Below are 26,124 nucleotides of genomic sequence, written 5' to 3' on the forward strand. Positions count from 1 at the left end.
GTCCGTGTAGGTAATGGTTGAATTTCTTCACCCCCCACACCAGGCTGAGTGCCTCCCTGTCGATCTGGGCATAGTTATGCTCAGCTGAGTTCAATGAGCGTAACGCAAAAGCTATCGGCCGCTCCGAGCCATCAGGGAATCTATGCGATAATACCGCTCCCACGCCATAAGGGGATGCATCGCACGCCAGTCTGATTGGCAGTGATGGGTTGTAATGAGCCAACACTTCCCTGGATGTGATCAAGCCTTTGCATTTATGGAAGGCACGTTTACTGTCTTCGCTCCATTTTCAAACTACTCCCGTTTGTAGCAGTGCGTTAAGTGGGTGCAGAACCGTCAACAAGTTTGGTAAAAATTTATGATAGTAATTTACTAATCCCAGGAACGACCTTAATTGTGAGACATTTTCAGGCGCTGGGGCCTTTACGACCGCTTCAATTTTTTCAGGTGACTTATGCAACCCTTCTTCATTAATGACATGGCCACAATATGATATTTGTTTCTGGAAAAATTCGCACTTAGGGCGATTTGCTCGTAGGCCTCGTTCTCTCAGCCTCGTGAGCACCTGCTCCAAGTTGGCAAGGTGCTCGTTGTCATTTTCTCCTGTTACAAGGATGTCGTCTAGGTAGTATTGAGTCCCCGGAATCCCTTGCAGGACTTGCTCCATAGCTCTTTGCCAGATAGCCGGAGCTGATGCCACTCCGAAAACCAGTCGATTGTACTGGTACAGGCCTTTGTGTGTGTTTATCATGAGATACTTTTTAGAGGCCTCCTCAACCTCCATCTGTAGATATGCCTGTGCTAAGTCAATTTTGGTGAAACGTTTCCCTCCGGATAGTGAGGCGAAAATATCTTCTATCCTCGGAAGAGGATACTGTACTGTGTGAAGAACCGGGTTTACAGTCACCTTGAAGTCCCCACAGATGCAAACTTTTCTCTGTTCTTCAGATTTATCATTATTCAACGTTTTCTTCATGATCGGGACGATGGGTGTTGCCCACTCGCTCCAATCTACCTTGGATAACACGCCTGCTTTTTCCAAATTCTCCAGCTCTGCCTCGACGGCTGGACGAATTGCGTATGGCACCGGCCTTGCCTTAAAAAACTTGGGAATTGCCGCATCTTCCACTTTTATTGAGGCGGTGGCACCTTTCAGGGTTCCTAGTTCCTGTTGAAACACTTCTTTGGCGTTAGCCAAGATTTCTTTTAATTGTCCAGGTATGACGTCATCATCGTTTTTTTTCTTACTGGTCACCGTCAGTGCCTGAACGGAGTGCCAGTCTAAACGTATCTTTCTGATCCATTCACGCCCCAACAACGGTGGACCACCATCTTGCAGAACGTATAAATACAACTTCTGTATTTCCTTGCCGTTGTATACAACAGGCACCCTTATTTTCCGTCTGGGGTATACTTTCTGCCCCGTATATGTCTTCAAGACAATGGATGTGTCTTTCAAAGGTATATGCGGAAATAGCAGCTCGTAATCCCGTCGACTCATGACGGTCAGAGCTGATCCTGTATCGAGTTCCATTTTGACTGGGGACCCCGCTATTGTGAGGGTAACCCAAATGGTCTGGTAATGTTCTTTGGCAATTACATTATGTAATTTGAGACAGCTTAGTCTCTTGTTTCCGGAGTCGCTATCGCTCTTTTGGTCTTCGGAGCTACTGTCCGTCATCATTTGTACCTTTCTGTACTTTTCCTTATCGACATTTTTACTGTCAGCGGATCTCTTTCCAGATCTGCATACACGTGCAATGTGTCCCATCTTTCCACATTGCCTGCATGCTTTGTCCTTGAACCAGCAGTCCTTCTGGTCATGGGTGGATCTGCCGCAGCAATAACATCTCTCGAAACCCCGTGTCATTTCATGGGTGCCGAAGTTCTGTGGCTTTTGCTGTATCTCTGCAGCTCCTCTTGCTGCTGCTTCGTATGATACAGCCACACTGAAAGCCTTGTCCAGTGTCAAATCTTTCTCAGAAAGTAGTCTTTTCTGTGTTCCTTCGCTTAGGAGACCGCAGACGAATTTGTCTCGTAGAGAATCTGCCAGTCCTGCCCCGAATTGGCAGTGCTTTGACAGCTTTCGTAATTTGGTGAGGTAATCAGTGTTACTTTCATTCTTGTGCTGATTCCTCCTGAAGGATTTGAATCGTTCCGCTATCTGCAGCGGTGTTGGGTTTAAGTGCTCCTGTAAGGTATCAACAATCTCCTTAAAATTCTTGTCCATCAGTTTGGCTGGAGTGATCAAGTTTCGTAACAGCCCGTATGTCCTTGCGCCCATCAGATTTAGAAGTACCGATGCCTTTTTATCATCCGCTACTTCATTCGCCTTGCAATATACCTCCACTCTTTCCACATATGTGGTTCAATCTTCTATATCACTATCGAAAGCAGTAATATTGCCAGTCTTCGGCATCTTGAAAATCTAAAATGGCGCTTCCCACGCTTTTCTTTCTTACCCGCCGAGTTAAGATGGGGCCTCCCGTGCTTTCCCGCCACTGCCGCTGCTGCCAACGCTGTTCTCCGTGGTTCCCGTTGCGACCTGCAGCTTTTCACGGTATTTCTATTTTTTTTATATATCGCTTCAATAGTTTCTCCGTTACTTGGAGAACCGTTCCCGTCATGGAGCGGACCCTCTGGGACTTTCCCCTCCCTCTGCTCGGTCCGAACGCCGACCTGCTTTGCAGCACCGGCCGCGCCCTGAGTGCTCCACCCTCTCTCTCTCTTTGCTTCTGCTTCCCGACTCACTGCCCGGCCCCGTTGCAGAGCCACCCGATCGAGCTCTAGCCCGCCGCAGCCCAGGAAGGATCAGTGCACTACCTGCCACCAGCCCGTTTAGCTGGGGAAACCACAGACTGGAGACCAAGCCTGGCCCTCGTTTTCGAGTTTCTTCGAGTTATTTATTTATTTATTTTCTTGCTTCTGGCTTTGACCTTCGTCTGAGGAATCGATCCCCTTGAGGTGCTGCCGAATTGCAGGTAAGTTCATTTCTAACTCGTCGCCACTGTTAGATCCGTGTGTTAATGGAGACACGGAATGCAGGAGTTGATTTAACAAGTGTTTACTGAACAAAGTCTGGAGGTGAACTAACTACACAAGACGCTACACAGGCTTATATACCCGAGTGGTCACTACTGTTACTACAGTATACAGGGGCTTCAAAAACATAGTTCCTCTTAAAGGTACATACACTACACCATCCACTGGTTTGATGTGGTGGCTCAAAGACTGAGGGAACAGCAGACTGCCGCAGAATAAAAGCATCATGACTGCTGCTAGGATACCGGGCATTCACCTTCATGATGTGCTGAGCATGGTCGCACACCAACTGCACATTCAGTGAGTGGTAACCTTTGCGGTTGCCGTATATCTCAGCCTTTAGATGCGGTGCCTGCAAAGCCATGTGCATGCAGTTAATGATGCCCTGAACCATGGGGAAGTCTGCTATCGTGGCAAAGCCCCGTACATGCTCTGCCTGCTTCTCTCTGGTCAGAGAGAAGACAATGAACTCCCTCTCCTGGCGTAAAGAGCGTCTGTCACCTCTCTTATGCAGCAGTGGACGGCGAACTGGGAGATGTTACAGATGTCGCCTGTTCCAGCCTGGAAGGATCCCAATGTGAGGAATTCAGGGCCACGGTCACCTTCACAGCCACTGGCAGTGCCGTCCTTGCTCTGGAGTGAGGCTGCAGGTCTGGTGGCAATAGGTGGCACAGTTCTGTGAACACCTCCTTCATAAAGTGCAGACGCCTCACACGCTGCTCCTGACTCAGGTTGAGGTAAGAGAATTGCTCTCGGAAGACCCTAGGTGGGGAAGGCCTCCCGCTGAGAACCATTCTCCCCCTCCTCCTCCCTCTGTGAGCAACCTGTGCTCTTCTTTGCTGCCTCTGCTCCATCTCCCTTTCATGCTGCAGGCCAAGGGGGATGACGATTAGAGCCCCCATGACTGGGAGCAAGTGGTCTGACCAGAACCCTTAAAGTCAGAACCAAGGCCTTCTCCACTTGCAGCACCACTCCCTGTCACCTCACCAACTTTAAACAACTCTGGAAAGGTCCAAACACTTCCACAAACTTACACAGAGCCTGTAGAAATTAAACAGCAACTAACAAAAGAGTGGTTGCTGATCCCTATAGATCTCGCTGGTGGGGGACCTTGCTGATGCGGAACGCATATTCAGCTGTGCGAGGTTAAGGCACAGTGTTACTTCCAGCGTTGATGACAAAAGTGGCAGTGCTGGCGTCAAATCAGCATTGCACGCTTAATGATGTCACGATCTGCGCACTCTGCATACTTCTTGCGCATGTTCCTAACGCCCACCCTACTGCCCTCGCCAAGATGGCATCCGATGCGGCACGCACCAGAGTTATGTGTGGCGCAGAAACCATTTTTGGCACAAAATGGCACCCGTAGTTCTCAAACAAAGATGAAGTGCATACTCTGGGAGTCCTGCCTCACTGCAACAACTTGTACATGCGATGGGAACTGAAGAACTGAAGGGAAAGCTTGTCATATTTATTTCCACATTTAGGCCACTTCTGGCTATATCACAAATCAAAACAAAGACCCAATGGCATAAGATAGCTTACATATCATGTTGATTTGCAGTAATACCCTATTTCTGCTTTAAACAGGGAGTTGTTAATGCTGACACTCAGCTAGCTTTTGAAAAACAAAGCTTATTTTTAACAGTCCAACCATTACAGTTAATGACAGGATCTCCTCACACTGGTGACCTTAAATATATTAACATCACCGGACGCTGTCTTGGTGAGGGCAGTAGGCTGCCTTTAAAGAGGAGATGGTTCGGGTAGAGTCGAGGTACATTCCACGAGGGGGCAAGGTATGGCAACTAAAGCCAAAGCTCCCTGGATGAAGAAAGAGATAGGGAGTAAGATGAAGCAGAAAAGGGCGCACATGATAGATGCCAGGTTGAGAATACAAGTCAGAACCAGGCTGAATATAGAAAGTTCAGAGGAGAAGTGAAAAAGGAAATAAGAGGGGCAAAGAGAGGGTATGAGAATAGAATGGCAGCTAACATAAAAGGGAATTCAAAAGTCTTCTATAGGTATATAAATAATAAACAGGTAGTAAGAGGAGGGGTGGGGCCGATTAGGAACAAAAAAGGAGACCTACGCATGGAGGCAGAGGGCATGGCTGAGGTACTAAAGGAGTACTTTGTATCAGTCTTCACCAAGGAAGAAGATGCTGCCAAAGTCAAAATGAAAGAGGAGGTAGTGGAGATACTGGATGAGATAAAAATTGATAAAGAGGAGGTACTAGAAAGGCTGTCTGTACTTAAAGTTGATAAGTCACCAGGACCGGATGGGATGCATCCTAGGATGCTGAGGGAAGTTATGGATGAAATCGTGAAGGTACTGGCCATAATATTACAATCCTCCTTAGATATGGGGGTGGTGCCAGAAGACTGGAAAATTGAAAATGTTACACCCTTGTTCAAAAAAGGGTGAAGGATAAACCCAGCAACTACAGGCCAGTCAGTTTAACCTCGGTAGTGGGGAAGCTTTTAGAAACGATAATCAGGGAAAAAGTTAACAGTCACTTGGACAAGTGTGGATTAATTAAGGAGAGCCAGCACAGATTTGTTAAAGGCAAATCGTGTTTAACTAACTTGATCGAGTTTTTTGTTGAGGTAACAGAGAGGGTTCATGAGGGCAATATGGTTGACGTGGTGTACATGAACTTCCAAAAGGCGTTTGATAAAGTGCCACATAATGGACTTGCCAGCAAGGTTGAAGCCCATGGAATAAAAGGGACAGTGGCAGCATGGATACGAAATTGGCTAAGTGACAGGAAACAGTGGTGTTCAGACTGGAGGAAGGTATACAGTGGTGTTTCCCAGGGGTCGGTACTAGGACCACTGCTTTTCTTGATATATATTAATGACTTGGACTTGAGTGTACAGGGCACAATTTCAAAATTTGCAGATGACACAAAACTTGCAAGTATAGTGAACACTGAGGAGGATAGTGATAGACTTCAGGAAGACATAGACAGGCTGGTGAAATGGGCGGATTCATGGCAGATGAAATTTAATGCAGAAAAGTGCAAAGTGATACATTTTGGTAGGAAGAACGAGGAGAGGCAATATAAACTAAAGGGTACAATCCTAAATGGGGCGCATGAATAGAGAGACCTGGGGGTACATGTGCACAAATCATTGAAGGTGGTAGGGCAGGTTGAGAAAGCGATTGAAAAAGCATAAGGGATCCAGAGCTTCATAAATAGAGGCATAGGGCTGGATTTTATCAATGGAGGTGAGTAGGAGGCGGGACTCCCACTTTTGGGGTTGTAGTCCCGCCTCCATCGAGTTGTGGCCAACCCACTCGATTTTCCCTTGATTGACCTTGTTGAGCCTGCCCAGTGGGCTCAGCAGGCCAATTAAGGGCCACCTGGCAACAGCTGACGTCACAGATTGACATTTTATCTGTCAAGAGCTTTTGACAGATGAAATATCAGCGTTTAACAGCTCTTTGAAGCTGTCAAACACTGACAATCTGTACTCTAAGTTAATTCCTTCCTCTCAGGCTGATTTAGAGGTCTCTCCAGAACAGAAAGCAGAGGCTGCAACTTTTGACAGCTCGCGGCCATTCTGCTTTCTGTGCCGGTAAGATGAGGGACTCCCGAGACCTGAAGGAAGGAAGCCTGTAAAGGTGAGTAAAACTTATTTAAACACTTTACACACACCAAACAAACTTACCTCTGCACTCATGCACCCATCACTCACCTGAACACCGGACATCTCGAACCCTCCAAGTCCTTCAGCCCGACGGTCCACCTCACTAACTTGGCGTGGTTTGGAGCCATTGGGAATCCCACACTTCAGGGATAAAAATAGGGATTAGGCTAAAAACTGCCTGTTAACTACCTGTTAACAGGCAGTAAATTGGCATTAATCCCCTTCCCACCTTGGGGAGGCGGGTCCCAGCACAGGTCGGGTACCCGCCTCCTGGGAAACGGGCATGGAGGTGGGTTGGGGGCGGGATGGGTTCGTGCCCCCCGATTTCACGATTTTAACCCCCCACATGCCTCCAATCCCGCCTCAACGGCCCGATGAAATTCGAGCCCATAGAGTACAAAAGCAAGGAAGTTATGATGAACCTTTATAAAACACTGGTTCGGCCTCAACTGGTGTATTGTGTCCAATTCTGGGCACCGCACTTTAGGAAGGATATGAAGGCCTTAGAGAGGGTGCAGAAAAGATTTACAAGAATGATTCCAGGGATGAGGGACTTCAGTTACATGGATAGACTTGAGAAGCTGGGGTTGTTCTCCTTAGAGCAGAGAAGGTTGAGAGGAGATTTGATAGCGATGTTCAAAATCATGAGGAGTCTAGACAGAGTAGATAGAGAAACTGTTCCCATTGGCAGAGGGTCAAGAACCAGAGGACACAGAATTAAGGTGATTGGCAGAAAAACTAAGGGCGGCATGAGGAAAAACTTTTTTATGCAGCGAGTGGTTAGGATCTGGAATGCACTGTCTGAAAGGGTGGTGGAGGCAGGTCCAATCATGGCTTTCAAAAGGGAGTTGGATAAGTACCTGAAGGAAACAAATTGCAGGGCTACAAGGAAAGGGCAGGGGAGTGGGACTAGCTGAAGTGCTCTTGGGACTAGCTGAAGTGCTCTTGTAGAGAGCTGGCATGGGCTCGAAGGGCCAAATGGCCTCCTTCTGTGCTGTAACCATTCTATGATTCTAACATCGCACAAACCAAACGTTTGGCCAACTATTAGGGATCTGATGAGGGAGTATTGACAAACAAACAAACAAAAAGTCCAAAGATGTGCGGGTTAGGTTGATTGGCTATGATAAATTGACCCTTAGTGTTAGGGGGATTAAATACATGGGGTTACGGGGATAGGGTGGGATATGTGTTGGTGTAGGGGTTACGGGGATCGGGTGGGATATGTGTCGGTGCAGGCTCGATGGGCCGAAATGGCCTCTATCTGCACTGTGGGGTTTCTGTGATTCTGTGATTCTGTGATTATATTGCTCTGTGTCATGCTGGATCAGTGTTTTGATTTATCGGGACACTTAATAAAATGACAGCTTTGCTTATCATCAGTTACTTTGGTAAGTTGAAGGGTGAAAGAATATTTTAAGGTGTTTATTATACCCAGTGGCATGATGCATAGGTGCAGGAAAACACTCTGTGCCACTCAGCAGGAAGGTGTGGATTCATGCACGGCTTTATCGACCTGTAAATTCCTGATCTTAGGGAAAATAGGTGACACGAATCCAGTTATGAGTGATGTTGGGAGAGGCTCATGTGTCGGTCCTCCTCTCTAGTCAGGGAATGATGAATAGTGCTGGGAACCTAAAGAAGCAGCAGAAAAGTTAACTTAAAAAGAAAGAAGATTTAAAAAAAACAAATCAACATTCTCTTTTACAGCAAGCTGTGTACTAACAATGTTCTTCTCCTCTTCCTCAGGCAGAATTTTGGTACACTTATGATGGTAAGAAACTTCTGCAGTCTCCTACATCTTGCATGTTATTTTCTTGTCTTTTCAGTTAGTCTTCCTGCATCACAGACCATCCTCTCCCACCCCCACCACCGACCAAGAAGATGGGCAGCCATCTTGCTCCTAGGCTTCTACCGATGCCTCCCTGTGTCTCTGGGTTACTGTGATAGAAAACATACATATCCAGTCGTTTTGGCTTGGACAGTCTAAGCTGCATACCATGGACTTCTGACTACGAAACATAGTTTTATTAAAAATTAATTCTCGGTATTCGGGCATAGCTCACAAGGCCGGCATTTATTGCCCATCCTGAGTTGCCATGAGAAGATGGTGGTGGGCCATCTTCCTGAACCGCTGCAGTCCATGGGGTGAAGCTGCTCAATGCTCAATGCTGTTAGGTAGGGAGTTCCTCTTGTTATTCTTTCCGGTGGTTTGATACAATTGAGTGGTTTGCTAGGCAACTTCAGATGGAAGTTAAAAGTCAACCACATTGATGTGGGACTGGAGTCACATGCAAGCCAGATGGTAAATTTCCTTTCCTAAAGGACATTAGTGAACCAGCTGGGTTTTCAATCCAACAACTTCATGGTCACTTTTACTGGTACCAACTTCTTACTTCTAGTTTTTTTAAAACCAAATTCAAATTCTCAAACTGCCATGGTGGGATTTGAACTTGCGTTCTCTGGATTATTAGTCCAGTCACTACTAGCACAGTTCAACAACAACAACTACAACAACTTGTTTTTATATAGCACCTTTAACGTAGTAAAAACGTCCCAAGGCGCTTCACAGGAGCGATATCAAACAAAATTTGACACTCAGCCACATAAGGACATATAAGGGGAGAGGACCAAAAGCTTGGTCAAAGAGGTAGGTTTAAGGAGCGTCGTGAAGGAGGAAAGAGAGGTAGCGAGGTGGAGACGTTTAGGGAGGGAATTCCAGAGCTTAGGGCCTTGGCAACTGAAGGCACGGCCACCAATGGTACAGCGATTAAAATCAGGAATGCTCAAGAGACCAGAATTAGATGAGCACAGATATCTCAGGGGGTTGTAGGGCTGGAGGAGATTACAGAAATAGTGAGGGGCGAGGCCATGGAGTGATTTGAAAACAAGGTCGAGAATTCGAAAATCGAGGCGTTGCGTAACCAGGAGCCAATGTAGGTCAGCGAGCACAGGGGTGATGGGTGAACGGACACGGGCAGCAGAATTTTGGATGATCTCAAGTTTACTGATGGTAGAAGATGGGAGGTCGGCCAGGAGTGCATTGGAATAGTCAAGTCTAGAGGTAACAAAGGCATGGATGAGGGTTTCAGCAGCAGATGAGCTGAGGCGGGGCGGAGCCAGGCGATGTTACGGAGGTGGAAATAGCCGGTCTTAGTGATGGCGCAGATATGTGGTCTGAAGCTCATCTCGGGGTCAAATATGACACCAAGGTTGCGAACAGTCTGGTTCAACCTTGGATAGTTGCCATGGAGAGGGATGGAATTGGTGACGAGGGAACGGAGTTTGTGGTGGGGACCGAAGCCAATGGCCGCGATTTCCCCTACCTGGGCGGGTCTGTGGCGGGCAAGGTCGGTGGCGGGTCGTGGTCTCGCTGCTGGCTCCAACCTGGCCTCCGACATGACTTTCCCCTGATTGGGCTTGTTAAGCCTGTTCAGCGCGTTTCCTGGCCAATTGAAGGAAGCAGGTCTGATGATGTCATTTGATGACGCACCATCAGCCAGTTTCCTTAAAGGGACCATGCGCAAATTTACTTTGACATAAGAACATAAGAAATAGGAGCAGGAGTAGGCCATTCGGTCCCTCGAGACTGCACTGCCATTCAATTAGATCATGGCTGATCTTCTATCTCAACTCCACTTTCGGGCATGATCCCCATATCCCTTGATTCCCTTAACATCCAAAAATCTATCGATCTCTGTCTTAAATATACTCAACGACTGAGCCTCCACAGCCCTCTGGGGTAGATAATTCCAAAGATTCACAACCCTTTGAGTGAAGAAATTTCTCCTCATCTCAGTCCTAAATGGCCGGCCCCTTATTCTGAGACTGTGGCCCTTGGTTTTAGATGCCCCAGGAGGGGTGAAATCCTCCCTGCATCTACCCTGTCAAGCCCTGTAAGAATTTTGTATATTTCAATGAGATCACCCCTCATTCTTCTAAACTCTAGAGAATATAGGCCTAGTCTACTCAATCTGTCCTCATAGGACAATCCCCCCATCCCAGGAATCAGTCTGGTGAACCTTCATTGCACTCCCTCTGTGGCAAGTATATCCTTCCTTAGGTAAGGAGACCAAAACTGTACACAATACTCCAGGTGTGATCTCACAAGGGCCCTTTATAATTGCAGTAAGACGTCTTTACTCTTATACTCAAATCCTCTTGTAATAAAGGCTAACATACCATTTGATTTCCTAATTGCTTGCTGTACCTGCATGTTAACTTTCAGTGATTCATGTACAAGGACACCCAGGTCCCTCTGAACACCAACATTTCCCAATCTCTCGCCATTTAAAAAATACACTGCTTTTCTATTTTTCCTACCAAAGTGGATAACTTCACATTTCTCCACATTATATTCCATTTGTCATGTTCTTGCCCACTCACTTAGCCTGTCTATATCCTCTTGAAGCCTCTTTGCATCCTCCTCACAACTTAAATTCCCACCTAGCTTTGTATCATCAGCAAACTTGGATATATTACATTTGGTCCCCTCATCCAAATTATTGATATAGATTGTGAATAGCTGAGGCCCAAGCACTGATCCTTGCGGTACCCCACTAGTTGCAGACTGCCAACCCAAAAATAAGCCGTTTATTCCTACACTCTGTTTTCTGTCCGTTAACCAATCCTCAATCCATGCTAATATATTACCCCCAATCCCATGAGCCCTAATTTTGTTCAATAACCTCTTGTGTGGCACCTTATCGAATGCCTTCTGAAAATCCAAATACACCACATCCACTGGTTCCCCCTTATCTATTCTGTTAGTTACAACCTCAAAAAACTCTAACAGATTCGTCAAACATATTTTCCCTTCCATAAATTCATGTTGACTCTGCCCAATCCTATTATTATTTTCTAAGTGCCCTGTTACCATGTCCTTAATAATAGATTCTAGCATTTCCCCTACGACTGATGTCAGGCTAACTGGTCTGTAGTTCCCTGTTTTCTCTCTCCCTCCTTTCTTAAATAATGGGGTTTCATTTGCTACCTTACATTCCATGGGAACCATTCTAGAATCTATGGAATTTTGGAAGATTACAACCAATGCATCCATTATCTCCATAGCCACCTCTTTTAAAATCCCAGTATATAGGCCATCAGGTCCAGGAGATTTATCAGCTTTTAGTCCCATTAATTTTTCCAGTACTATATTTTTACTAATACTAATTCTTTCAGTTCCTCATTGGTTCTCCATTATTTCCGGGAGGTTTTTTGCGTCTTCTTCCGTGAAGATAGACACAAAGGACTCGATTTTCATTGAGCCGTGGAGTTGGGCTTGGAGGCGTGCGGGGGGTTAAAATCGCAAAAACTGGTAGACGGGACCCCCCCCCACGCCTGGTTCCAGATTCTGAGCAATTTTAACTCAGGCGTGTCTGATGGTCCCGACTCTGTCCCGCATCCATCAGGCGGGACTGGTCTTTAAGGCCCTTAATAACCACTAAATGGCCTCTATAATCCTATTTTAACAGGCCCTTGCAAATTTAACCCTTTTCCCACGTAAAACACGCCTGGTGTGAAACACAAAGGTGAAACCTGGCGGGAGCACTATTGGATTGCTGACTATCAACTGCAGGTCATTAAAGAAGAGATTTGATCAGCCATCAGGTGGCAGAACTTAGTGGTCTCAGGTCTGAGGCAACTTTTAGAAGGCTTAACCACACCTGTGGAAGGTTGGAGCCTCACACCCATCTCCAGTGTGACCTCCTGGGAAACCCCTCTCGCCACCTTCACTCAGTGCTTCTTCAATGGAGGCATATGCCAGAAGCATGGGAGCCATTTTTTTCCTTCCCTTCTGGGCATTAGAGGAGCTCAAGCTCCAGCCGCGGCAGCAGCAGAACTAGGAACAACAGTGTAATGTATGTACCTTTAAGGGGGGGGACTATGTTTTACAGCTCATGTATACTGCAGTACCGGCAGTGACCACACTTGTATATAACACTGAGTAGTAATCTGTACAGATCAGTTGCAGTCTGAGCCACGTTGAGTAAACACCGTTGTACCGTTCTCTGCAGTCTGTGTTTGATTATACACGGACGTAACATTGGCGACGAGGCAGGTTCGAACCTACCTGCAACTCTGCATCACCTCCCGGGGATTCGTTCCTGGAGATCAGTGGATTGGAGGTCAAGGCCAGAGACTCGGGCGTCGACCACGGGCAACCGCCCAGTCAGCCAGCAGAGACTCGAGAATTGCGGGGGAGGCTGTCGAAAGCCAAGCTTGGCTTTCCAGTCGAGGTGGTCCAGCGAAACGGGCTGGCAACAGGTAGTGCGTGGACCCTTCCCAGACAGTGGCGGGCTAGAGCCCGACTGGGCGGCACAACAAAGGGCCGAGAAGAGTCGACGGGGGAGAGAGAGAGAGGGCAGAGCGCACAGGGTGCAGCCGGTGTTCAGGGGCCAAGCAGCGTCGAAGAGAGGGAGAGAGAGAAGCGCGCGAAACCTACAGGGTGCCGCCATTGCCACGAGAACCGCCGGGAGCAGCGTCGGCAGCAGTGGGGGAGGAAGGAAAGCACGGGAGATGCCATTTTAAGCCATTGGGAGACGCCATTTTAAACCACACCCAAAATGCCGAAGAGTGGCAGTATCACCGCATTTGACAATGAAGTCGAAGATTGGACTACATATGTCGAACGAATAGAGGTGTACTGCGAGGCAAATGAGGTGTCAGATGACAAGAAAGCGTCGGTATTGTTAAATTTAATGGGTGCAAAGACGTATGGTTTATTACGAAATCTAGTAACCCCAACGAAGCCAATGGAAAAGAGTTTTGAGGAGATAGTAACGATACAAAAGGAACATTTAAACCCCACACTGCTGCTGATAGCAGAAAGATTCAAGTTTCACAAACGGAACCAGCATAAGGATGAAAGCAATGCTGATTATTTAACAGAACTGTGCAAACTATCGAAACACTGTCAGCTTGGAGCGGGACTGGCAGATACCTTAAGGGACAAGTTTGTGTGTGGGCTTCAAAGTGAAGGAACCCAGAAACGGCTTTTATCTGAAAAGGATCTTACGCTGGAAAAGGCTTTCAGCATTGCGGTATCATATGAAGCAGCAGCACGGGGCGCTGCAGAGATACAACAGAGACCGCAAGAATATGGCACAAACGAAATGTCACATGGAACAGAGAAGTGCTATCGCTGCGGCAGAACAACACACGACCAGAATGATTGCTGGTTCAAAGACAAAGTGTGCAGACAGTGTGGAAAAGTAGGACACATAGCACGAGTCTGCAGGTCGGGAAAGAAAACCAGCAATAAGAAACCGACCAAAGGAAAGTACAAGAAGGTACATAAGATAACGGAGAATAGTTCAGACGAACAAAAGAGTGATAACGACTCCGAAAGCAGGGAACTGAGTTGCCTGAAACTACATAATGTGATCACAACGGAGGATCACCAAACCATTTAGGTCACTCTCAAGATAGCAGGAGTCCAGGTAAAGATGGAATTGGACACAGGATCAGCCCTAACAGTCATAAACCGACGGGACTACAAGCGGCTATTCTCACACATACCCTTGAGAGACACAAAAATTATTTTGAAGATGTACACGGGGCAAAAAGTCTACCCCAAAGGAAAAATAAGGGTGACCGTTATATATAACGGTAAGGAAACACCAAAACTAGACCTGTATGTATTGCAAGATGGAGGACCACCATTACTGGGACGTGAATGGATCCGGAAAATACAACTGGATTGGCATTCCATACAGGCACTGACTGTGGCTGACAAAAAGGATGACGACGTCACACCTGGGCGGTCAAAGATCCTAACTGATGCGAAAGAAGTGTTCCAGCAAGGACTCGGAACACTAAAAGGCATGACAGCGACGATTAAAATTGAAGAAAACGCAAGCCCAAAATTTTTTAAGGCCTTATGCGATCCGCCCAGCCGTCGAATCAGAGCTGGAGAGTCTGGAACGTTCAGGTGTACTGTTCAAGGTAGACTGGAGTGAGTGGGCTACACCCATCGTCCCTGTGATGAAAAAGTCGTTGAGCAGCACGCCTCGGGAACCAAGGAAGGTTTGCATCCGTGGGGACTTTAAGGTAATAGTGAACCCGGTCCTTCACACCGTACAATATCCACTTCCACGGATTGAAGATATTTTCGCCTCGCTATCTGGAGGGAAACGCTTCACTAAGATTGATCTGGCCCAGGCGTATCTGCAAATGGAGGTAGAAGCATCAAAAAAATACCTCACAATCAACACCCATAAAGGTCTCTACCAATACAACCGGCTGGTATTCGGGGTAGCATCAGCTCCGGCTATTTGGCAGAGGGCAATGGAACAAGTCCTGCAAGGGATCCCAGGAACCCAGTGTTATTTGGATGACATCCTGGTCACGGGCGAAAATGACAGTGAACACCTTGCCAACCTGGAGCAGGCGCTCACTAGATTGCAGGAATATGGGCTCCGAGCTAACCGCCCCAAATGCGAGTTTTTTAGAAAACAGATCTCGTATTGTGGCCACGTTATCGATAAAGAGGGGTTACATAAGTCCCCAGAGAAGATTGAGGCAGTAGTCAAGGCTCCAGCACCGGAAAATGTGTCACAACTGAGGTCGTTCCTCGGGCTGGTAAACTACTACCATAAGTTCTTGCCAAATTTGTCTACAATACTACACCCACTGAACACCCTACTGCAAACTGGGGTGCCATGGAAGTGGAGTGACGAATGTAGATGAGCTTTCCAGAAGAGCAAAACACTAATCACATCGAAAGAGGTATTGGCCCATTACAACCCAGCATTACCAATTCGGTTGGCATGGATGCGTCACCCTACGGCATTGGAGCGGTGCTGTCGCACAAATTCTTGGCGGCTCAGAGAGGCCAATAGCCTTTGCGTCACGATCACTAACCTCAGCCGAGCGTAACTACGCCCAGATTGACAGGGAGGCCCTCAGCCGAGTGTGGGGAGTGAAAAAGTTCAATCACTATCTGCACGGGCAGAAATTCACCTTGCTGACTGATCACCAGCCTCTTGTCTCCATTTTTAATCCGAAGTAGGGCGTTCCGGTGATGACTGCGCAACGACTACAAAGATGGTCACTTTTTCTAGGAGCACACCACTATGAGATTGAATATAATGGCACGAAACAGCATGGAAATGCTGATGGGCTATCACGCCTGCCACTGCCTACTGCGGAGGAAGCACCAGCAGTGGATCCTGTCGAAATATTCCATTTGACTATAGTTGAATACCTACCGGTATCTAACGCTTGTATCGAAAAGGAACCCCGAAATGACCGGACACTGTCTCGGGTATATGATTTGACGGTGAAGGGATGGCCAGCACATGGCGACTCACTGTTGCCAGCATTCTTGACAAGGGGAGAACAGCTGTCAGTGTGCCGGGGGACCTTGATGTGTGGATCCCGAGTGGTAATTCCACCCAAGTTAAGGGATAGAGTGCTCAATGAGCTTCATGAGGGTCATCTGGGAGGGGTAAAAATGAAAAGCCTAGCCAGGGCTTATGTGTGGTGGCCGGGAATCGATAAACAAATCGAGGACCTGACCAAGAGCTGCTCAGGATGCCAGAAAGTCCAAAATGCACCACCACAGGCCCCTCTACACCCATGGGAGTGGCCCTCATCTCCATGGCAACGGGTGCATATTGATTTTGCTGGTCCATTCATGGACTCAATGTTTTTAATAGCCGTGGATACGCACTCGAAATGGCCTGAGGTCATCAAAATGTCCTCCACCACCACGGAGAAAACTATTGCAGTCCTACGGACCATTTTTGCCAGGAATGGCTTGCCAGAACAGATTTGCTCCGACAATGGACCACGGTTTGTGTCCGAAGAGTTCCGGAGGTTCTTGAAAAAAGATGGGGTAAGGCATTACACATCCGCCCCGTATCATCCAGCCACAAATGGATTGGCTGAGAGGTTTGTACAAACCTTTAAGAAGGCAATAAAGGCTATGTACAATGACAACATTCCGCTGCAGCACAAGGTGGACAATTTCCTGTTCGCCTACCGGAATGCGACACATGCAGTCACCAACCAGGCCCCAGCCATGATGTTCTTTAACCGAAGGTTAAGATCTCGCCTGGAGTTGCTCAGACCAAACGTGCGAAGAGATGTTGAGAGTAAGCAATTCCAGCACATCCATGAGAAGCCAACAAGGAGCTTCAATGTAGGGCAACCAGTCTTGGCCCACGACTACCGAACAGAAAAATGGCAGCCAGGAACGATATGCACACGGCAGGGCCCACTAATGTACACAGTGGACATTGGGGAGAGCATCGTGAGATGCCATGCTGACCAGATCCTAGAGTCACAGGAACAAGTCAACCCCATGCCTCGCCCATACGTACCTGGTGATGAACCTGACGTACAGGTCGCATCTACCCCAGAAACAGTAGCATCGGAAGCTGAGGAACCAACCGACGACAGGGGGCCAGAATCGCCTCCGCATCAAGAGCAAGACACTCGGGAAAGGCGCTATCCAGAAAGGATCAGGAAGCCTCCCCAAAGACTGAATATATAAATAGACTATTTTCAGCTAATGTTGCATGTTAAAAGTGTTAATTGTAATTAGTTTGATATTTAATTGTTAAATGAGTGCTATGGTACTGTTAATCTAAAAGGGGAGGAATTGTAATGTATGTACCTTTAATGGGGGGGACTATGTTTTACAGCTCATGTATACTGCAGTACCAGCAGTGACCACACCTGTATATAACCCTGAGTAGTAATCTGTACAGATCAGTTACAGTCTGAGCCACGTTGAGGAAACACCATTGTACCGTTCTCCGCAGTCTGTGTCTGATTATACACGGACGTAACAAACAGCAGCAGCAACAGGAGCGCCAGGCTGCTGCTTACCCACCTGAAGCTGCACAGGCCAGAAGGGGCCAGCGCTTGGAAGTGGCTTGAGAGCACCTTGCTGTACATCAGGGGGGCCATGGGGACCCGTATCTGCAATGGCAGTCCTACTCAGAAGGACTTCCATGAAGGTCTGGTTTCACTGTTCAATAGATGCCCATCGCTCCTCAGGAGTTGTCATTCTATTCTGAACAATGACCATGTTTTCCATACCCTGGCGACTAAGCTCTTCCATGACCATAGCCAGCCTCTCCTCTATGGTAGCCAGCCTTACCACGGAGGTAGCCATCCTTTCCGTGGTGATGCATTCATGCGCCAATGACTCCACAAAGGCTCTGCTCATGTTCGTTATGGACTCCTCCATTCGCTCCACACTCGCAGCGACCCTGGAGACAAAACCTGCCAGAGACTCCTGCATCTGTTCCTGGAGTTCCATCACCTCTGATCTTATGGATGGACGCAGAGGCAGAGGGTTGACATGCTGCTGAGCCGAGCTGGCAGAGTCCTGCGCCCTCCGACTAGGACTCTCCACTGCTGTCCCTGTCTCCACAATCTGCTGATGCTCACTTGTGAGCTGTGATACACCAGGTGACAACACTACTCTATGTCCCGAAAGTCCCACGAGGTGTGAATGTCTGCGCTGGTGCTGGGTGCGCTGAATTCTGCTGACGCTGTGCCCTCAGAGGCTGCAGCTTCCTCTGAGGAGTCTGGCTGCTCAGCCTCTTCTTCCTGGCTAGGGGGGATGGATGCTTGTGATGGTCCTGTGGGGGAGTAAAGAAAAGAGAGATGTGATGCAAAGGCTACATGCACATAGCTTTTTGCAGATGCTCATAAGTCCATCTGTTACAGCTTCACAATCATTATCAGTGACTCATGCAATGTCAAAGAGAAAAATGGGAAACTTTTCTGTCACCAGCTTACTGTGTTACACCCGCCTGTCCGTCCCCCACGCGCGAATCATCCTCTATTCCCATAATTTCCAGGACGGCCTCCTCCCAGGGGGTCAGGTGGGCTATTGAGGCTGTCCCTCCTCCTGTCCTGGCTCGCTCTCTTTTGTTGTGAGCTCTCTTTTCCTGCAATGAGGGAGACAAGTGGAGGTTGAGTGAGAATGAAGGAGTGAGTGTAGAGATTCCATAGCATAGATACTTAGAAGGAGACAAAGATGGAGTGTGTTGTCAGTTGTGATCAAAGCATCAGAGTGATAGGGAGTGTAAGGGCTGCATGGTCGAATAGTTGTGTGAATGTGAGCATAGAGAGAAAGGGAATGGGTAAGAGTGCATGGATGTCAGTGTCAAGTGGGATGTGGAGGAAGAGATTGCTAAAGCTGAGTGCTGGTGAGGAAAGGCAATGGGGATCAGATTGAGGGTGATGGGAAATTCATACTCACTTTTCCAGTGTGCTGAAGGTCATGAAATCTTTTCCTGCACTGTATCCCGGTTCTGCGGGTGACTCCCAAGGAGTTGACCTCCTCAGCCACCTGCATCCACACTGCCTTGGTCTGAGTGGGAGGCCTCTTCCTCCCTGATGAAGGGAAGAGCACCTCCCTGTTGGCCCTAGCCCCATCCACTAATGACTGCAGTGCCACCTCGTCAAAGCGAGGAGCTGATCTGGCCCTCCCGCTTGTCATATTTGCTGCAGCTCCCTCACACTGCACAGCCAAGAAGCTTGGCAGTCTGCAGAAGAAGCAAGGCTTGCTGTGGACCTTAAAAGCAGCAGCAATGATGACGTCATCGGAGGGGACGTTCAGTCATGAAAAACCCATTTGCAAAGGCTTCCCACACATTGGAAATTAATTGGCCAATTCAGTTAAAATTGCGTCAATCTCCCACATCCATTTAGATTCGTGTGGGAAACATGAAATTCGGATAACACGACACCATCCCGCACCTGAGTTAAAATCCCCCCCAAAGTATTTGTTTAATTTCTCTGTCATTTCCTTATTCCCCATTATAATTTCTCTTGTGTCAGCCTGTAAGGGACCCACGCTTACTTTTGCTAATCTTTTCCTTTTTACATACCTACAGAAGCTTTTACAGTCTGTTTTTATGTCTCTCGCTAGTTTGCTCTCAAATTCTATTTTCCCGTTCTTTAACAATTTCTTGGTCCTCCTTTGCTGAGTTCTAAAATCCTCCCAATCGTCAGGCTTACTACTCTTTTTGGCAACATTATAAGCCTCTTCCTTTAATCTAATACTAGCTTTAATTTCTCTTGTTAGCCACAGTTGGACCATCAATGATCTCAGTAGATCACAAAACATCACTGCAAAGCCACACTCAATCTCATCCTGTTGTGCCATTCATCACATTCCCATCACTCTGCCTTCCCTGCCCTACTCCTGCACATCCTTACTCACACCAACTTACCTTGCGCCTCCACCCATCCCTCTCTATCTACATTATCACTTCCTCATCTCATTAGCCACCCCTCACACTCACCCTCATCCTAGTCCAATCATACCAACTAACAACACACAAGGGTGTTTTAGCCAATGTTTATGTGAAGTTTTTGTTAATGTTGTGTCAAATATTGAAATCTTTATTTTCAACACTTTGCATTCTTGGACAGATTCATGTGCACCTTTGGAAGTGGTTTAGTGAGTTGCAGTGAATGGTGAGACATAACGGTACCCCCCCGCAATGCTGATGAGTGTGAAAGGAATGGCTTGGGCATTGTAGGGACGCTTTATGGTGTTGGTGTGGGGTGGTGCCAACCTGCCGCATCATGCGGCAGCCAGGGTTTACAGCGTCAAGTGAAGTAAATCTGGCCATGGTGAGGCCATCCCTGGTGTCCCGGGCAGCAATATGGTCGGGTGCTGATGCCCTCCGTCCTGTGCAACATTAGGTGATTGCGGCGAAGGTTGGTGGTTTTGTTGGTGCTGCTGATGTGCCTGGTGATGCTGCTGTTGCGGCTGATCGTGGTCAGATTCTGAGGACCAAGATGAGAGAGCATAAACCATACCTATGCTGATGGAATAGATGACAGGTGAACTTGAGATGGCAGAAGCAATCTGTCAATGGTGAGAGAGGTTGTTCCAATGAGGTGACACTGGATAGGGAGTTTGCTCCAAACATTTGCAACCTGCATAAAGCTCAATCTCTCTTCCAAATGCAGTAAGCAACAGCTTCTGAGCTTGGAAAGTGAACAGCTGTGAGTTGGGAGCTTTTATAGCACATTTCAAACTGTCAAGTAATGAGATGATTCCATGGCCATTCAACTCCTGCCCTGCTTACCTGACGTGATCCCCGAGCAGCGTGTCGAGCTGGTAAATTCTAAAGGTGAGCTCAAAATTGTTGTTAATCCTCTGTTAACAAGGTCATAATGACCTGAATTGCCGCTGCCTGTTGGGTCTGCTCAGCGCTGACAGACCGTCATTTGGTAAAGGTGCGTGGTGGCAGATTGACAGCAGATTCCTGACCCGCTGTAAAAAAAAAACACTTTCCCAACTGACCCACCACCGATCCCGCCCGCTGACCTCCCGGAAAATTCCCCCCAATGGCTTCGGTCTTCCCAATATTTAGTTGGAGGAAATTTCTGCTCATCCAATACATTCAGGTTGCAATTTAATCATCACTAATATTTAATAAAAAGAGTTGGAATACTCTACACTGGGGATGAAGTGAAAGAATATCAGAGCTGGAAACAGCAATGAGTGCATGACCTAATTGGAACACAAACACAGAGAACAGGCTTTGATCAGCGCTGATTAGATGGGCTGAGTGGCCTACCCTGTTTCTATTCTTTCCCTGTTCTGATATTCACAATAACACATCAAATAATTTGATTGTAAAATGATTGTATGCTTTGTTTTCAGCTTGTGTCAGTGATAGACCGGGCAGTTCCCCTCCAGAATACACGGAACAGTGCTTGGCTGGTAAGAATCGAGAGCATTTAACTCTGCCCATGGAATCTAGACTGTGAGAGTAGCCTTCTCACTCATTTAATACTGTTTAACACAGGGTCTGGGACTATATGAAACCACAGTGGCCAAAATTTAACTACACCAAATGTTGTCATCAGATGCCAATCCGTCTCAACAGAAACGAATATCCACAAGAGGGCTATAATTCTCCCTGTCCTCCTAATTCAAAAATTCTGAGGCACTTCAGCACCAACTTTCATTGGGACGCACTGGTTGTAACTATTTAAGTTACACAAACATACTTTATATAAAAGCAGAATACTGCGGATGCTAGAAATCTGAAATTTAAAACAGAAACTGCTGGAAACACTCAGCAGGTCAGGCAGCATCTGTGGAGAGAGAAATAGAGTTAACATTTCACGTCGATGACATTTCATCAGAATTGTAAGATGTTAGAGATGAACAGCTTTTAAGCAAATACAGAACCAGGGAAAAAAGGTGCTTTGCAATTGCTTAAAAGCTGTTCGTCTCGAACATCTTCCAGTTCTGATGAAAGGCCATCGACCCAAAACGTTGACTCGGTTTCTCTGTCCACAGTAGCTGCCTGACCTGCTGAGTGTTTCCAGCATTTTCTACTTTTATGTTCCCAATTTCAACCTTGCCACTGCAAGCAATTATCGAAACACCAATAATTCTATTACATAGTTCTATTTTAATAACGGCCTTTCCCTTCTCTGTGGATACTGAGAAAACAGCTTCCTAATAGAAAATTCCTTGTATTCTCTTACTGGAGAGCAAGAAGAGGAGAGGGATCAGCACTGATTCCAGCTCTGTTAACAGCCCACAGCCTAGTAGCTATGTGGAGCAGCAAGTCTACCAAAGGCCACAGGTGAAAGGGAAGTGGGGTGCAAGTGGTTTATGAGTTGAATTACGAGCACCAGTGCCTGAAAGTGATGTCACATGATGAGTCCTTGAGAAACCCGGTTGGAGATCCCACTAATGCACAACAAAGTTTTTTTTGGATCAGCACAGTCTCTGGTTCCGCCCCCTCCCCCCTCCCCCCTCCCAAGCTGGACTCTTGGATCTTCAGTTGTCACCCAGACAGCAGTTATTTGTCCAAATTACTATTGGCTCCATTAGTAAGAAACAAACATGTAATGGAATTTAAATTCTTTGTTTCTTGTTCAGGACAATGCTATCAAGAAATTGGCTCCACTTATAAGGGCAACATTTCGATGACAATGTCTGGAATACGGTGTCAGACCTGGTCGAGCAACTATCCACACAGACCAGAGTAAGTGACTGAGGCAGCTTTCATCAAGTCTTTGAGCAATAATTGAAAGCTCCCCCCATCCCTGTTCCATCCCACCATGGCAGTTTGAGAATTTGAATTCATTTTTTATAAAAATCTATAAATATAAAAAGCTGGTATCAGTAAAAAGTGGCCATGAAGCTGTTAGACTGTCATAAAACCCCATCAGGTTCACTAATGTCCTTTAGGGAAGTAAGCCTGACGTCCTTTCCCGGTCTGGCCTATATGTGACTCCAGTCCCACACCAACATGATTGATTCTTAACTGCCCTCTGTAGTGGTCTAGCAAGCACTCAGTTGCTTCAAATCGCTACAACTGCAGCAGTTCAAGAAGAGGGCCCACCACAACCACCACCTTCTCAGGGCAACTAGGAATGGGCAATAAATGGTGGCCTTGCCAGAAACACCCACATCCTGCAAATGAATTAAAATTAGGTTTATTTTACTGTGAGGTAGGGCTCCCAATATCAATTGGCAGTATGTGGTAGATTTTTCACTGTCACTATATTTCAAACATAATTGTTATAATCAGTCTATTTAAAAAAAAATCACCCTGCTCTTTCACAAAGGACAAAATCTGCTGATGTTGATTGAAAGTTACCGACGTATTCTCGGACTCTTTGGGGCCTAAGTTCATGAGCACCCCAAACCGGGCATAGCAATGGTGTGCCACAACAGAGGCCCGAGGACCGAAATAAATTTGTCCTTGGCCTATACAGTACAATTCAGGTAAGCTACAGATGCCAATCGAGCGCCCCACTGCAGCTTGGCTGTGGGGCCTAACAAATTTTGGCCAGTGCCGAGGCCCATGGGTAAGTCTGTGAAGGGGGGGGAAGGACATGATTGGGTGGGTGGTGGGGGGGGGGGGTGCTGGCGAGGGTAGGCTGGCAGTAGCCCAACGGCCTGCAGTTGTTTTGTGGAGCCAGGGGGAGCAGTCCTGCCCCTTCTGACTCCACAAATAATAACGTTTAGCAAAGCTTTGGGGCCTTTACTTGAACAGGCTCCATCAGTCCTTTTAACAATTAGGCAGCTCAAGACCCAGAAAGACTGGTCGGAGCTTGCACATCGCATTTGCAAACCTTTTTCTAAGTTGAGAGACATAGCTGGACACAACTCACCATAAAACAACCAACTGTCCACATTGTACTTCAAAGTGTATTCTGCAGTAAAACCCCAAATTTAGCAATCTCAATGTAATTCTTCAACTTAAGTAAAACTCAATACTGTTGAGATACCACGGCAAACGTGGGAGTCGAGACCAGAGCTAGTAAACAGAACAGCTTTTTATTTCAGCCTCATGGCAAAACAGGAACTAGAAGAACCCGCGCCTGACTTAAATACTCCCCAGACAGGAAGTGCTCCCGGCAGCCTGTCCCTGTGGGAAACAAGTTGCTGGAGGAAAGGGCCCCCGGTTGGGGGCGTCTGCTTAAACTGTCCGTACCGCCGTGAGCGGATTGTGTCCAGTGGTGGCGTGTCGCCACAGAGCTCCCCCCAGAATCCGCTTAGGAGGAGTGGACGAGTCGTGAGGGTGGTCTGATGGTTCTGCCGCAGCGGCTCTGCGTGATCGCCGGTCTAGTTGGCGGGGCCTGGCGGTTCGCCGCCGGCTGTGCTGGCTTGCTGGCGGGACGGCCTCTAGTTGGAGGCCGGGCCACGGGGACCTGTTCCCCTGGTTCTGTGTGTGCTGGTTTGAGCCGGTCGATGGAGACTGTCTCGACCCTGTCGCCGAGTCGCAGCTTGAAGACCTTGTCCCCGGTTTGTAGTACTTCGTACGGTCCATCGTACGGGGGTCGCAGGGGTCCGCGGTGCACGTCGTGTCGCACGAAGACGAAGCGCGCCTGCTGTAAATTTGGCGGAACGTGAGGTGCGAGTTCGCCGTGTCGGTTGACCGGAAGTGGGGCGAACTGCTGAGCGGAAGAGAAAAAGTTGAGCCGCTGCTGGTCGGTCGACCAAGGCATGGTAGCCTCCGGAAGGAATTCGCCTGGGACACGTAGTGGTTGTCCGTAGACTAACTCCGCTGCCGAGGACTGGAGGTCTTCTTTGACCGCGGTGCGTAGGCCTAGTAGTACCCACGGTAGGCGGTCAGTCCAGGTACTGTCCTGCAGGCCGGCGTGGAGTGAGGCCTTGAGTGACCGGTGGAAGCGTTCACAAAGCCCGTTGGCCTGCGGGTGGTACGCCGTGGTTCGGTGGAGCGTCACACCGAGGTTGCATGCTGTGGCCGTCCAGAGTTCGGAGGTGAACTGGGCGCCTCTGTCGGAGGTTATGTCGGCCGGTACGCCGAACCTTGCTACCCAGGTGTTAACGAACGCCCTGACGATGTCGGCTGTGGTGGTGGAGGTCAGCGGCACTGCCTCAGGCCAGCGTGTGTAGCGGTCGACCATCGTGAGGAGATAAGTCTGCCCTTGCGATGGCGGCAGGGGCCCGACGATGTCGACGTGTACGTGGTCAAAGCGGCGACTGGGTACCTCGAAGTCTCCCAGGGGTGCTTTTGTATGCCGTTGTACCTTAGCCCATTGGCAGGCGAGGCAGGAGGTGGCCCAAGTCCGAACATCTCTGCTGAGGCCGCGCCAGACGAAGCGCTGGGAGAGGAGTTTGACGGACGCGCGGGAACCCGGGTGGGAGAGCCCGTGGAGCGCGTCAAAGACGCGGCGGCGCCAGGTTTCAGGGACGACCGGCCTGCGTTGGCTGAGTGTGATGTCGCAAGTAACTGCCGTGGCTTCGGGCCCGTGCGCGACCTTGGCTAGGCGTAGCCCTGGCAGGCTGTTAGCCACCGAGAGGAGGTCTGGGTCCGTGAGCTGGGCCGCTGCTAGTTGCGCGTAGTCGACCGCGAGGTGATTCGCGCAGATGGCGGGACGGGAAAGGCAGTCGGCGACAACGTTGTCTCTACCGGAGACGTGCTGGATGTCCGTGGTAAACTCGGACACGGCCGCGAGCTGGCGTTGCTGCCGAGCGGACCAGGGTTCGGTGTGCTTGGCCATTGCGTATGTGAGTGGCTTGTGGTCCACGTACGCTGTGAAGGGGCGGCCTTCCAGGAGGAACCTGAAATGGCGGACTGACAGGTGGAGCGCGAGAAGCTCGCGGTCGAAAGTGGAGTATTTGACCTCCGGGGGGCGCAGTTGGCGGCTGTAGAAGGCAAGTGGCTGCCACGCGCCATTAACCCACTGCTCGAACACGGCCCCGACCGCGTGGTCGGAGGCGTCGGTGGTGAGCGCGACCCGGGCGTCGGCCCTCGGGTGCGCGAGCAGAGTGGCGTCGGCGAGCGCGTTTTTGGTGGCATCGAAGGCGGCTGACGTGTCAGTGGTCCAGGCTACGGCCATCTTGCCAGATTTACCTCGGAGGGAGTCGTATAGGGGCTTCATGAGGGCTGCAGCTCTGGGGATGAACCTGTTGTAGAAGTTCACCATCCCGAGGAACTCCTGG

The 26,124-nt window shown here is 48.4% G+C and overlaps 1 protein-coding gene across 1 annotated transcript in view; it reads left to right on the top strand.

The window, feature by feature from the left end:
• Positions 1-26,124, top strand: part of f2 (coagulation factor II (thrombin)) — a 203,030-nt gene that overhangs the window by 20,673 nt on the left and 156,233 nt on the right. Inside the window, exons 3-5 of the mRNA XM_086007573.1 lie at positions 8,448-8,472; positions 21,349-21,408; positions 22,585-22,690. Coding sequence (XP_085863699.1) covers positions 8,448-8,472; positions 21,349-21,408; positions 22,585-22,690 — 191 coding nt within the window. The remainder of the gene's footprint in view (positions 1-8,447; positions 8,473-21,348; positions 21,409-22,584; positions 22,691-26,124) is intronic.

The sequence above is a fragment of the Somniosus microcephalus genome, chromosome 15, assembly GCF_052327205.1.
Source record: "Somniosus microcephalus isolate GS21.2 chromosome 15, FLI_Smic_1.0, whole genome shotgun sequence".
Classification (NCBI taxonomy): domain Eukaryota; kingdom Metazoa; phylum Chordata; class Chondrichthyes; order Squaliformes; family Somniosidae; genus Somniosus; species Somniosus microcephalus.